Here is a 15,629-nt window from a genome sequence, read left to right on the forward strand (position 1 = left end):
CTGCCAAAGCACGTTCCCTACACCAGGTCATGCAGCTCAGTGTCCAGGCAGGTCTTGAATAGCTCCAGAGAAGGAGACTCCATAACACCCCTGGGCAGCCTGTTTCTGTGCTCCATCTCCCTCACCGTAAAGAAGTTCTTGAGCACATTTGTGCATTCGCTTCAATCTTAATTTCAAAAGCACTATGAGACAAAGCAGTACTTGGAAAGATTGACTGTCAAAGCAACTAAAATAATCTAATGTCAATCTTTACCACAGTAGTTTATCGCTTTGGTAAATACTATATATGCAAATATATGAGCAGATAAAATCATGCATACACACACGCTACAGTATTTACTCATTGTTCCTACCTGATACATTCATTATTACTGATAATCCTTCCAGTTGCTCTTCTGTTTTGTCTACTTCCTTCACTCTTAAATTTTATTGCCCCGAATTTGAAAGAACACCTTCACATTTTTCTGAGTGCTTTGATCACTTTTTCAACTCCAAATTTCAAGATTATTCTCTTTGTTCATACTTAGCTTTAAGTAATAGTTTTGTACTTGCAGTATTTGAAGAAGTGGGTAGGCATTATTTCATTTTTGTATGTTATGTTACTCTTACATGTGTAGTCTCTATAAATAGGAGTAGTACTTTTACAGCCGACTGTCAGAGGCCTGAGATTTATAGGTTCTTCCTGAGCTGAACTAACCCTTATGCATACCATGTATGAATTCTGATGTGTAAATTAAGTTGGAAGTCTCTCTCAAAGGCGAGGAACTGCTTGGCTGATGGGTATCAGATGCATTCATGTGCTGATTGCCAGGCTGATCCGTGCTCCCCTTTCTACTCCAACACATGGGAGAAAAATTTTCCATCCGATTCTTTTGCCCAATGTTTTTTCCTGCCAGATATGGCCTTTTCTGACTCCAGCCAGCTGGAAAAGGGCTCCAGTGGCATTTGGCAGACTTTGTGTTAAATAAGCTTCACCCTACATCCAGTGGTTGTAGTTCACTGAACCAAGGAGAGTTTCGTGCTTTTATAAATGATACCATCACACTTGAGTGCAGAGAAAAAGAACAGAACCTCTCCTGCACTCTTATTTCATTTGCGTGCTTTCTCCTTACTTTCTCAGCTGTCCTCTAAGCCTACCTTGGCAACTGGTATCTTCTGATTATTCTGATATTTGGCTAACACGGTTGGATTGTTATCAGCTATGACCTTGTGTGTACTTGGCTGAGTAAATTCAATCAACTAATGAAATTGTGGCCTTTCCATCAATTGATTATCAAATTGCTTGTGAGGCTCAGTTACTCCATCTCCTTCCAAAGTCAGCACTCTCTTTTTTATCCACACAGCCTGTGCCTGACCTTTTCCTCACCTTTCCTGAATGTCCCTTTTTTCACTTGGTGTACATGTAGCCTTGGAATTTGGATGAATACCACCATCTTACAGACCACCTCACTGAAAATAAATCAATAAGATGGCATTTCAAATGCACGTGAGAAGTCAAAATGACTTTCTCTTTTATAGAGCCCAGTATAGCAGTCTCCAGACATCAGCTGATTTAGGAGGAAAACAGAGATGATGTCAAGAGAGGGTCAGTGCTTGCTGAGGCAGTGACTGGAAGGAGCTGTGTTCTACATTTCAGGAAGGGAACATAGCACTGAGCAGGAGCCTGCACTGGGCACCTGCAGAAGATGTATTTGCTGATAATTTTTATCTATAGCTCCCTGTACTAATGCAGAATCTTTGAATAAGTGTGTCAGGCTGAAGTTGTGAATTGAAGTCTTCTAGAAAGTGGCTGTATGTTTAATTGCAAGACAGCACTGGCTTTATACCTATGTTTGACTATGAAGTACAAATTCCTCTCTTTGCTGTTATGCTTACATATTGAAACTGATGTTACTTGGAGGCCAGCTATGGTTTTGGATGAATGTGAGCATCCAGTATTGCAAAGTAAGGTGATATTTTGTGTGCCATATAGAGAGCATGGGCTCACCTTCAGTTGTGTTGCAATTGCTGCTACCAACTGAGAACCCATTGCTAAGGTGACCTCTCTTATCCTTTATGCTGTCAAATTGAAGTGGACTTCTGCTTAGTAAACAAATTGTACAGATGCTCTTAGAACGTTGGTCCTTGTTACTTCTTGGTGCTGCTGAGATGAAGAGAAAGCAAGGACTGTTCATTCTGGACAGTTGCTTGTGAGTTCAAGTATTTGTTCATGCTTAGGTGGAAGAAAAGAAACCATAAATAAATTACGTGCTTCTATTTCAGTGGAGATTCTTTTTTTTGAAAATTAGCAGGCAGGTAGGATAAAGAAAAAGGAAGGGAGTACAATAAATAACAGTCATGCTTGCATTGTATTAGGTCATGCCTATACTAGGTATATTATACCTATGATATACCTGTATTAGGTATATGCCCACGGCACGTTGTAGAGGCTGATGTGTTAAGCTGCAGATGTGTGAATTGTACTGTACAAAAGCAATGCTGAGCCTATTCAAATTATCTCAATTTGTGAATTTTTATAAAACTAATTTTGTGGTAAGATTAATGTGGTAATGTATTATTGTTACCTTATTGGAAAGTTAATTTTGGTGTCGATCAGGAAATAATATTTAATATATGTCAATTTTACTAGGGAAAGTGACTTTTGTATCTCTTCACAGTCATGTAATTTTACTTTAAATGTGTAGAATGATTACCTCCTTTTATTTGTGCTTTTCTTCTAGTAAAAATGTGAATTAATCATTACAATAGATATTTTCTCTGTATGTTATATAATATATAATAATTACTGCCATACACTTTGAAGTAAGAATAAGACCTCTCAAAATGAGAGTTTCACACTGCAGTACCTGCTTTCCTGTAGGAGCACAGTGAAGTATCGTACCATACAAACAGGATACCAAAGGTAACTTCTTTAGCTTTCTGGGATTGGAACCCCAAAGCTAAACTGCCCAGCCTTTTCTGAGTCCTATAAGCAGAATGCTAAAGAGAGACTACAATTTTCGGTAGCAGTAGTAATTTTCAGTACCCAGCATTTGAAGCTGCACTTGACATACTGCTTTCACCCTGGCTGTCTTATGCATTAGTGTCAAGATTGAGTAAAGAAGAAAAGGAACAACAACAAAAAAACCACAACACCAAACCAACCAAACAAGAAGTCTGTAAAATTTCATGTCTTCCTCTAAAAAAGGAAGACATTTTCCTTCTTGGCAATGTCCAATACCCTCACTGGGAATGGAGATGATTGTATTTATCTGGACAGGCCTGTAGTCCGTAAATAAGTTGACTGTGGGCGTGCAACTTGAGCACGTGCAAAACATGATGCCAAGTCTGTGGGCGTATTCCTGCTGCTGTGGAGCTGTAAAGTAAGAATTTCTTGTCCCTGCAACGTTTCACAAAAATGGCAAATTGAGCAGATTCATCATTTTGATGGCTTCGTACTTGACAAATCTATCAAGGAGGAAATACTTCAAAAAATCCAGCTCCTCTGCAGAGAAATTATATCTACTTAGGAAAGATCTTTACATGATAAAGGCTTTGACTGTAGAGGAAGAAATCCATTAGCATTACAGAGGGTAGTGTTCACTTGGGCAGAAATCTCTTGATGTTAGTAGATTCTGTTTCCTTTACGTGCGGAATATGACTTTACAACAAAGGTTTACTGTCATAGTCTTTACTGTAATGGCATCTTCTCCTAATTTTCTTCACAAAACCTTTGTTGCAAATTCAGTAACCATATTCCTTTCAATGAGATTTCCAGACCGAAAATACTTTCAGTGGCAGGATTTATTTATGGGAGTACATTAGAAGAATGATTGAACTGTGATTTATTTTTCTTTGCATTAACTTTTTCTGAGTAGGAGGGAGCCTGCAGACAAGGTTTGTAATTGGTAGCTCTGAGGTACTATTGGTACTTTTTCCATCCATAATAGTTTTGATTTTGGAGGGTCTAAACTACAGTGCAAGTCACAGGTCCCCCAGCCTGTAAGACGAATGACAAACCATAAGCACCAAAGCAGATTGTTTATGGGAGCGTGGACATTCCAGTTGATTTACTGTTCAGTCACAGCTGCTCCCTGTTGGGTCCTCTGTTCCATGAGTGAGGTTTAAGTACAGAAGTGATGTAAAGATTTTCCTTAATTGATCCCTCCTGCTAAGAATACAAAGGACAAGCATCATTGCTGGGAAAGAATTAATTTTGATGAAATGTTCCAAAAGTTTTCAGTCAGAGGCAGAAATCTGTTAGAGAAAAAAGTTCAAACAAGTGAAGCAGGTAAAATTACAAGAAGTTGAAATTGGGTTCCTACAATAATGGATTTTGAGTATTCTTAACATTCAGAGCTGTGCTATCAGCGCTGCCTTAGCTCTTATTTCTGACAGTTAATAAAAGTAGCCTTCAGACAAACGTGCTGATTTTGTAACTGTGTTCCCAGATTTGTGGTTTTGATGTTCTCTCTTTCTGCAAACCTACAATACAGGAATTAGAGGGTTTGTAGAAGAGTCATTTGAGGAACAGCAGGGTAATTGTGGACGTCTTCCTTGGCATTTCCTTTTCTAGCATAAAAAGAAAGAAACAACCTCCTCAAACGAGCAATTCAGAGCAGCTGGTCTGGGTTGAAGGGACCTTTTCAGCTTCTACAGAAATTGTAATGAAGCATTAAAGTCTTTCATTCTGCAACCATTGCCCAGCTTCTTCTACAGCTGTATCCTCATTCTGACACATCCCTATGACAGACCAGTATCTGGGTGTCTCCTCCATATTGGGCAGCACAGGAACTTGTAATACTGGGATCCCTACAGCTTTTTGTTAGTTGGATATTTGTGTATGTGGTTTTGTTTTGTTTTGTTTTGTTTTTAATAAGATGAAATGACTACATTATATGGCACATAAAGGAGAGATAAATTTCAAAAGGCTTAACAAGTGCTCTATCATGCTTGCATATGCGCAGGAGGTATGCTTGGGGATTGCTAAGCAGGAAGGACCAGGAGGTCCATGGCGGGCATCCCAATCTCTCTCCCAGGTATCAACATCATGCCTGGCAGTGCCTGCAGGTTTCAAGATTCCCCTGCTGCTGATGGAACATGAGTTTTGTACTTAGAAGATCTCCAATCCCATCTCAGAAACCCAGAAACCTTTTTTTTCCTCCTATTTATTTTAAAAGAGAACAGAACAAAATGTGAGCACACTGTGCACGCCTCAGAAAAGATGTATTGTAGGAAGCAAACATTTCACTGTATTGGTTATAGTGGTAAAGTGTGAGTACTCTTACTCCAGCCCCATCAGGAAATACCTCTTTCTCCAGCTCTGACATCTTCCAGTGGACGTGTGTTTGTTATAGACAATAAGTGTTTATTTTTTATGACCTTTATTGCTTCTATTTTAAGAAGCTTGTTCTTTCACTGAACATACGTGATTGTTACGGAAAATAACTATTTTTTCTTTATTACTTTTTCTTATTTCTGTGAACTTGGTATAGTTCTTTCCCTGTTCAATGTGCTGAAGATTGTGAAGAAACTATTCACTTTATTTTTTTCAGTGAGGCTGATTATATTTCTCTCCATTTGCCCCTTATGTCTGCTTTGGCACAATTTCCAATTCTCTTGTTGTGGGAAACTTATCACTAATTCAAGACAATCTCTGCTTCCTCTTGTTTTCAAATAGAAGAAAAGATGTAGGTGAACTTAACTGGCACCTGTTCTGAGTATGCTGAGACTAGAAGTGAGCAAACTCTCTTAAGAGCTATAGCAGGCAGCTTCTAATATCATGGTTTTCATGTTTTCTTTCATACTGCTAATTTCAGCCTTCTGCAAAACCGTACTTTTCTACAAGTATTTAATGAGAATAAATCACTAAGTGCTGCTCTTAAACCTTATTTCTCTTTTCAGTGGTTTCAAAATAGATATATTTCAGCAGATTCACAGGTGGAGTGTGTGTGTCTATGAGCAGGAAGTATTACTGGACAAGAACAGTGCTTTCTCCACACCACTGCCTTGTGCAAGTCATAGGAGAGCTTACGTTCCCCTCTCGCCATCTTCTCTAAATCACTTCAGTGTTCCTCTCCTCATGTTATCCTCTATGAAACAGTATGATGTGCTACAGATTATATTAGAGTATAACGGTCTCTCAGTTCCATGAAGATATAATTATGAGCTTTTTTGCCTCTAAGCCGTTAAAAATTAGAAATATGCTTCCTAGTCCTCAGTGCTGTGTTCTCTTTATTTTTCTTTCTAGCGCAATGGAAAATAAATCCAAAACACTTATTCTGTTATCTAGCACTGCAGGCCTTTTCATTTGTAACATCTTTTTGCCAACACTCCATCTGTGATTTTAGCTTGGAGAAAACACTTTTCAATTCTGTTATTAGCTTAAATGCAGAGAGCTACTGTTTAAATATTAATTGTGGCTTTCCTCGTAAGTGCAGTTTAGCTCACTGATTAAACTGTGAAGTTCAATATCTATCTAGGAGACAGCAGGGATTGTGTTCGTGGGTTCAGGGCCCACGCTTTGCCTCAACCAAGTTATTGCTGTAGTGAGCAGTGCCAAACTGATGGTGTCCTGATGCTTGCAGATTCCTCTTCCCTCAGTTCCTCTCCTTGCATACACATTCAATAAAAAGGAAGAAGAAAAAGGTATCATTGAATTGCACAGTTAGTGGGTGTATCGAGGACTTCCTGCCAAACCCGTATAACTGAGAAATACCACAGTGCTTGCCAGAAAAGCTGTAAGATTCATCATTTGTTTCAAATGCTGGTTATCTGACATGTACAATTGTGAAGTACTTGTGTGTTACTGTCAAGAATCACACTTCAATACACTTCAATAGAGGGATTGTCCCATGCTTGACACCTTCTCTTTTCAGCCATGGGCTTCCTCTTAATTCACTTTTTGATTCCACAAAACGTGCACTACTTCAAGGTTTGTAATTTATAAGTGTACTTAGAAACAAAACAAAAGGAAAAATACTACGTTTACAGACCTTTCAATAAAGTGCATTTGATAGAAGTGAGAAACAAGCAGTTAACAGCATCTGACCAGCCTGTTCTCTGTGGATCACCTGAGCACTGAAATTGTAGTACTCATATTGGGTATAATTGAAAGATCAGCCCCATTAAAATTGTATGCCATATTTTTCCCTCTCCTCTTCCAGATGGTTATTAATGTTTTATAGGTGGTTTGCCGGCAGTGTAATCTGAATTTTTCCTTATATCATTTAAATGAGTTACTTCTCTTTATGTTCGCAATTGGATTGACTTTTGATACTTTCGGTTCTGTTAGTATTAGGTTGCTTTTGTTAATAGCTTGCAAATGTGTTATAGGTTTGAAAAAAATACTAAGTAGCATCACATATTCCTTTCATTTTTCAGCATTCTGTGAAGAAGGATGCAGATATGGTGGAACTTGTGTAGCCCCTAACAGATGTGTGTGTCCTTCTGGATTCACAGGAAATCATTGTGAGAAAGGTAAAGTTTCACTGCAACTCAGTTTCTTTGGTAACAAGAAATAAGGCATGCTGCATTCAGAAACAGTTGCTTTCCATTGTGTTGCTTTCAGTTCATGATGATTGATAATTTCTTTCCAGTGAAGACATGTATTTTGATTCTTCCATAGCTGCTTTTTCTCTTTTCTCTTCCTGAAAAACTATAATAAGTCTTATGTTAAACAAGGGAAGTTTTAAGCGATGTGTTGGTTTTGGCTTTCAGTGGATACTTTTAATTAATTATAGAGGATGGTAGCTGAGAAAACACTTATTACACCTATTTTTGTGATGCAAGCTCAGGGTCACCTGCTTTTTCTGAATCTATTGGCAGACTAGATAATAATTCGGATGCCTGCTTTTCACTGGAATTCTTACTAAATGATTCGACTTAAAAGTAGGTGGCCTCTGTCACTTAAAGTCTTTATAGAACCATAAACTACTGAAATACAGCTTGCTAGCGATTATTTGATTTCTTCAGCCTTATCCTAAATCTTTTCCATTTCAAGATTTGCTTCTGACAGACTCTTCCATAGGTCCACCTTTTCGTTTGTCTCACAGCGATAACAGGTTCCTTGCCTGCCTTTAGTTAGAAGGAAGGGATCTTACAGGATTCCAGCTCCAGTTAGGTTCCCTAAACAACACATTTTGGGTTTTGTTTTTGTCTGTGTGTATTGCAGTTCAATTTCACTTGAATCACCCAGTGACAGAATTTTCTCTTTTGCATTTTAATTTGTAAACCTTTTGCATTTGCTCTTATTGGTGGAAATACTGTGAATTGTTAATGCAGGCTTTATGATGCTAGTGTGAGAGACCACCTTTTACTCAAAGCTTGTCCAGTAATTAAATAATGAGTGTATAACAGCATCTATTTAAATCTTGGCTGTTGTGGTATAATAGATATTAATTTAAACCCATTTGTCAACAAATTTGCTTTGTATAGCTTCTGAAAACTCCTAGATCTTTAATGGATGCACTTAAATGATTGAATACTAAAATCCCATAGTTTTTATTTGTTAAACTTTTTAAAAATGATTTATGAATAAAATAGGCTGTTAATATTTTTGCCATTAATTTGAATCCAACTTTTTCTTGCCTATGGCCTTTGGATTGTTTGTTTTAAACAGAACTAAGCTCTCAGGCTACTGACATTCAGTAATAAGACAGCATGCATGCTCAAGCAATATGAGTAAAACCATCTTCAAAAGTCCACTCTAATCCTGCTAGTTACCCTCGCTGATGAATTGTTTGTTCATTCCTTTCCAAAATGTCTGTTATTCAGAGGACATAGTACAAGCAGAGTGATGCTGGGTAGCTGGCATGAGTCCTATCAACATGAAAATAGTCCTATAAAACCAGTGTCTGTGCTGTCCAAGGGTTCCCTGCTGACCCAAGCAGCCAGTGGCTTTAGGGCAGCTTTCAGCTCAGCTGCCTACCCGTTCTTTCATCTGTGAATCTTAAAAGCATCTTTTTTTCCTTATGGCCGTAAAGGGACTTTCTTAACCAGAATATAGTCTTTAAATTGATGAAGTGATGGTTTAAAATTGACAAATGGATGACATAACTGCAATTGAAGGCTATGTTTTTCATGCTTTTCTATTGTTTTGATGTAAAATGTGAGTTAGCACACCAAGTAAAGGAAACACAGCAGGCACAGTACCCTTGGTATATCAGTAAATTCAGAGGAGCTGGCTTCTGTGTATAAAATCTAGAAGTCTGAAACCAGAAGGAATGTTTTTTGTTCTTTGGAGATGTATAGGATTTATCAGGATTCTACTGCTCACGGAAACGATGATAACATTGAGAAGTCTGACTTGAAAACTTATTTGAAAATGAGTGGAGTTTTGGATGTGAGAAGTTGTCGTGTTTTAGTTGTATCAGCATGTTTGAAAACATTAGCAGATATACCTTATGCCATATTCATATTTTAGTAGGTAGGAGAATGTCACGTTTCTGTGGTAACACCTTCAGCCTTCTGAAGGCACACACCCTGAGAAAACAAAGAAAACTACATGTTGGGAGTAGAAAGGTGATGAATCATCTTTGAAGCAGGCCCCTTTGCTTACCTGCTGACTCCTGGAAGGTATAGTGGTGTCAGGAGCAGGAGGTAGTTCAGTGTAGACTTCTTCCTTCCCAGTCTTACTGAATTTTGCTGCCTTTTTTTCTTTCTGTTGTCTGCAATCTTAGAAATAAACACTTTGTTATGGTTAATGTACAGTAGCATTCCTCCATTGGCATTGTCTGAATACTGTGAAAGGGTGGGACATCACTTTGATTTTAAGCTTAAATATTCCTGGTAAAATCTTGTCTAATGGAAGCTGATGGTGAGCTGGTGCATGTCTGAAGTAAAATGATGTGTTTTGGTAATGCATTCTATTTGCCATGCATTTAAATATGCCCTTCAAGCTAACCACGCAGCAATTCCTCATCTGTTGTTTGTGAACAGAAAGGACACCGCAGTGGCTTAAAACTGTATGATTCAAATTGGATTTAACATCACGGAGAGGGTAAAATGAACCATCAGTCAGAAAGGTCATTGAAAAGCAGGTGCATTTACTTTTGAATATGAATCACGCGTTGCTCATTGGTTTTGTCTGCCTGGTGGAAATGGTATCAGGTTAATTAAAAATTCAGAGATACTTGAGAAGTGTGAAATATACGCTGATAACTTACTCAATTGAAAAGGTGAAATTAAAATATACATTTAAGGTGTATGTCCAAATACATAATTCAGTGTGCTGCTAAGAAGATTTAGCTATTGCCAGCTGGCTTTACCTGAAGTGAGGAAATACCATAATACAGTTGCAAGGCTGCCTTTCCTTTTTGCATCCAGCGTGGACTGCAGATTGGCACCCGGAGATTCTGTCAAGTATCTCTTTTCATCCATTCCTTGGAATGCTTTGTTTTCTCTAAGTGCAAGCTTGATGCTTTTTACAGAGCTGTTATCATTTTCTACTTAGGATCCTATTCTATTTTCTGATTAAGCTTTTTGTTTGCCTGTTATGTTTAGCTGGCAGTGTTTGAAATAACACAGTTATGTGATTATTACCATTTATGATATTCAATGCAGTTGGGATACCTATGCTGGAAAGTTTTGATGTTAGAATTTTTGCTGACTTTGCTTTGCAATTCCAGCATATACGTGTCTGCCTGCTGAGCTGGAGGTGTGCATCCTTAGCTGTATGTAAGGCTGTTGGCTGAAGCCCAGGTATGCTCCTGGCAGGGATTTCTGTTAGAGTCTTCCGAGAGACATTTTGCTGTGCAGAGAGGAGTGCAGGCACAGTACTCTGAGAATTGTTGGCAGTGTGGAGCCAAGTGCCCTAATTTTCCATCCAGGGATGTTTCCTCCATCTCATGTTTTTGCAGTATCAAAAAAACCAAACAACTTTATTATAACTTGAGCTATTCTTTTGTCTCAGTGTATGAGCCACAGATTAGTGTTGTTGGTTTTGAAGACAGGCTTTGCCATTGTTCTGTTATTTGTGGTCACTACTGTCACTGGCAAAGCACTGAGAATGAGATAGGCAGCACAGTATGGAGAGGTATACATAGGTAGGAGCAAACAGATGAGTGAGTGCTTAGAAATGACAGTATGCTGCAGGTATTCCATGAAAACCTTCATGCATGTGGAGGAGTCTTGTGCATGACACTAAGAAAAACAGACTGACTTCTACATATCTCCAGGATTGTGACAAGCAGTGGCAGAGATTTCAGTTAAAGGAGTAACTGAAATTGCACCATGGGTTTAGCATGAGTATCCAGTACGGGAACACAGGAGCAGAACTGCTGTGGAATAGTAGGTGGTCAGCCTGGGCTAGATACGCCACACTCCAACACACAGTCCTGACAATCATTTCAGTGAGTCCCAATCTAATTGTTTCTCAAATAAAGCTATCTCTTTACTGTGTCTTCTGCACAGATTAAGAATTTGGGGAAGGAGAAGAAAACAACATAAAGCAATAGGTTCCCAGGTAGGGGCAAGTCAAGTAAAGGGTAGTATTTTTCCATAAGCTTTTGGCAGTGATAGAGCATCATGCCCAAAAGGGATTCTGGGCAACTGCACCAAATCTTTGCTCCAGTCTCTCATGAAAGCTATTGTCTGAGTTGATGCATATTGAATGGGCAATAAGATTCTGACAGGTTAGAAGGACTGTGTGTTGGGTGGAGTTCAGAGAGGTAAATGCTTTTTTTTCCTGTAGCTACATGTGTGTTTAGAGTGTTTGTAAAATGAAAGGGGCAATTTTACTCATAAAATGGGTGAATGGCATCAAGGAATTACCTGCTGATTGCAAACAGTGAGAAACAAGGTTAAGACAATGCAGAGAAGCATCAAGATGTGATGATTACTGAGATTATACTTTTGTGTGTGGTTTCGGACCATGTGTGCGAAAGATTGTTTGGTATTGAAGTGAGAGATCATTTTTCAGTATGTGCCATGGCTGAGAAATGTGCACTGGATCCTGTAATTTGTGGATGAAGAAACATCAACACTTGCAGTACTGTATTAGTTACATGGAGAATCTTCATAGCTTTCACAGGTGGGTGATGAAATGTTGCAATGCTTATACCTTCAAGTTGGATAAGTCATGTATTTCTCAGGAAAATGAAGAGGCTTCACTAGGTTTATTTCATATGTATTTGCAGTATCTAGAGTTGTTTGTCGTCTGTGCAACTGCATACTGCTTTGTGTACTCGTCTCTTAAATTGCTTCTTTAGGAATGCACTGTTTTCTGCAGTCCTTTGGGTAAAACTCCCTATGGTCTGTATTCCTGTGGACCCTGAAGGTATAAAGAAATGTGAGAATTCTCTTTCCATGTGCTGTGTTTGATTCTTGAGCTGCATCAATCCTTAACCGTGTAACTATCCAAGACATTTCAGTTGAGGAACCTGGTTTTAAAATATAAGCAAACAAAACTCAAATCAAAACTGAGGAAGAGATTTTCAGTGAGTACAGGAAGATAAAATCCCAAACTCCCTACCTTTCTCTATCCAGAGTCGTTTTGTAGAATATGAAGCAAGGTTTATTTTGGGAAACAAACCAGCTGTGCTGCTGTGGGCATGAGGCTTTGCATTAGATTCTTTCTAAAGCCTCACATTTCAAGGTGAGGCAAAGCTAATACAGTGTAGTACAGAAGGGCTGAAGTGAGTGATGCTTTACTTACTGCAGAAAATGGTGGTTGTGGTTCATACAACACTCCTGAGGGTGTGACAGATCCAGAGAAGGCAGATGCTCCAGGTGGCTGAGGTTACCCTGCTTCATTTGTTGCAAAGCTGTTCACAGCATTTGTCCCAGTGGTGCTCATTGCAAGATGGCAAGAGGTGATATCTTAATGTGATAGAAGAAACAAAGCTGTCATTTGTAAAGATATCAGGGAATAGATGAAAGAATATCCACTAGAAAAATCTGATTAAGATGGCCTCTGAGGATCAAGGGGACATCTGTCTGCAAATCAACAAATAATTCTCAGTAGAAGCAAAAAGTTGTTTGTTCTTTTTCACAGTGCCAAGCTAAGCCAAGAAAAGTAAAGTCTCCCAGGTCAAGAAGATCATTTGTTCCCTTAGCTGACCATAGCATGAGGAGACCAAGCTACTTTCTGTATTGCTTTCACTGCCTCATATACTGTGAATGCTGACGTTTAAAGGCCAGGAGAAATATGAACCAGAAATTTGTTTTGTAAGGGATATTTTTGTTGCTGTGTAGTTCAGGTATCTTGGTATATCTACTTCTTTTGTTTTTAATGAAAGCAATATCCACTATCTACTGTTAGCTGAGATGATATCTTGACATTCCAGCTAAAAAATGTCTCTAATATTCTAATATTTTCTTGTATGGCTTGTGGTCATAAAATCTCTCTTTCATAGCCTTCAGACTTGGCGAGAGATATCTTTTTTTGGTTTTTTTTGTCACAGAAATTTATGTTTCCTTTGGTCCACAGAATTGTACTTAGGAATTGAGTGGTATTATTTTGCTGATTCTGGTTGGGATCAATGCCTGCTATTCTAGATTTCCACACTTTGAATTTCTCAAATCCTACTTTCCTTCCCCACCAGTGTCTAAATGCCAATTGCACCTGTCAAGGTATTACTGATGCAATTTTAAAAGAAGAAAAAGGCAAGATTTAGCAAGTTGACATCTAATTTGCATTTGATTTAATACAGTACAGTGTAATCAAGAGGTAATTTCTGTTTATAAGACTTGACACTGCAGAGAAGATCCAAGCCCAGATTTTAATACTCTCTTTAATATCTCTCGTGCCTTAATGTTCACAAAAATACCTTTAAATAGTATCTTGGCAGGCCGTCTTTCTTTGCATCCCAGTTCCAGTTCTAGATGTTCTTAGATTAATATCTTGTGAAGACCATCTGTAGAACTTACTATAGTGTTTCTAAAAATCACTGTTACATTTGATTCTTCCTTAGTACATTAGCAGTGAAATGAAAATACATGGAGTATTTAAAGAAATGAATGGATACAACTTCAGGATGTCGGTGGCTTTGTGTCTTCCTTTTATAATGAAGGAATAGATTTGACTCCTTCATTGCATCTTTCTATGAGCCCCTGTGTGTCTCATACCCATCTCACTAGCCAAATACGATGAACTGATGAGACAGTCAAACATCGTTTGACTTGGGGAACGTTCCAAGTAGAATGAGAGTCCTTGTGTTTCCCCAGGGCTGTGGGCACTGTGTGTCCTGCTCCATAGAGGCTCCAACACTGCTGACAGAACTGCTGGAAGTGCTTCTGGGCATCGTCACACGTATCTTTGTGAAGGAGATCACAGGATCGTAGGGGTTGGGAGGGACCTCTGGAGATGGTCCAGGCCAGACCCCTCTGCTAGGGGTAGCCCTCTGTGGCCTATGGAGCCAAATTTTCTTCAAAAGCATTGCTCAGACTGAGGCTATAGAGTTTGTTTACCACTGGTGGCCTTGTTGCTTTGGCCTTTCAACAGAGAATACTGAAATTTGCCTATAAACAAAGAGCGAGACTTGAGATGCTCTGAGTTCTCTCAGAGAGGTACTTGTGTTTCTTGAGGCGTTTCCTTTTGGCTTCGGGGAGAATTTTCATATATGTTAAAGCATCAGGATCTGGTGCAGTTGAATAGTGTGAAATGAAAAATAAATTGTTTAGTGAAATAAAAGAACGTTTAGATTGGGGTTTTTAAGTGAAACAAGCTGTGTTAGTTGGATTTATCAATGATAAACATATCACCTTTAACTCACTGATCTATGGCACAAATGAAACTGGCTGGTCTACAAGTAAGGGTCTATTTAAGCTGGGTACAGCATTCAGTCTTAGAATAAATTTGAGGCTCAGAGGCTACATTTCTACCAAAATTTAATACAATGAATACTAATGTATTTCACGAGTGATCCCTTTGAAGTTAATCAAGGTGTAGTGAGGGAAAACGTAGCTCAGTAATCAGAACCATCAACATTATTTCTTTATATATATAATATAAATATTTATATTTATATATAAATATATTTATATATCTATATATTCTTTGAGAAATAATGTGACGTGGAAGAAATGGAGCAAAACTACATGCTGATGTTGTAGAGGCGTTAGATATTTAATTCAGCTTTCTTATGTTTTATCTTTTTAATTTAAGGAGGGTTTGTGGTGTTGTTGTTATTGTTTTTTCCTGAAGGGCAATGCTATGAGAAGGGCATTTGAAGCTGCTAGAAGGGATACAGCAGGAAAACAAGTCATCTACCAAGATACCAGAGTAAATGGCAAGATCTTTCTCCATATGAATAGGAATTCAACCCCACAAAAAAAGCCACTGCAGCTTGATTTCACTTGTTTGACGTACAGAGGAAGAGATCACATCCACACTCATATATTTGGAAAGCAAATAAAGTGACAGTTCTCTTGCTCTCTTACATGACTTATGTAGATTGTGCAGTGAGGACAGCTCATCCAAATATAGTGCTCCAGGAGTAGGGGTGAGAATGAGTTAAACTGCTGAAGAGTGCCATCTTTTCTTTATTAACTGAAGTATCCTCTATAACACTTCTAATTAAGCTGAATTTCAGTTTTTCTGAGTGTTTTTGTAAGAGTAACACCCTTCTTGAATGGTTTTCTCCTAGCAGCATTTCAGACTTGAGTTCTCACAGAATCATAAAATCATTAACATTAACATAAAAACATTA

General features: G+C 38.4%; 1 protein-coding gene across 4 annotated transcripts in view; it reads left to right on the plus strand.

Moving 5' to 3' along the window:
- The window catches only part of NELL1 (neural EGFL like 1), a 240,310-nt gene that overhangs the window by 175,066 nt on the left and 49,615 nt on the right, over positions 1-15,629 (plus strand). For all 4 annotated transcript variants that reach the window (XM_032444974.1, XM_032444975.1, XM_032444976.1 and 1 more), the window contains exon 15: positions 7,363-7,458. In XM_032444974.1, coding sequence (XP_032300865.1) covers positions 7,363-7,458 — 96 coding nt within the window. The remainder of the gene's footprint in view (positions 1-7,362; positions 7,459-15,629) is intronic.

Source organism: Coturnix japonica, chromosome 5 (genome assembly GCF_001577835.2).
Source record: "Coturnix japonica isolate 7356 chromosome 5, Coturnix japonica 2.1, whole genome shotgun sequence".
Classification (NCBI taxonomy): Eukaryota; Metazoa; Chordata; class Aves; order Galliformes; family Phasianidae; genus Coturnix; species Coturnix japonica.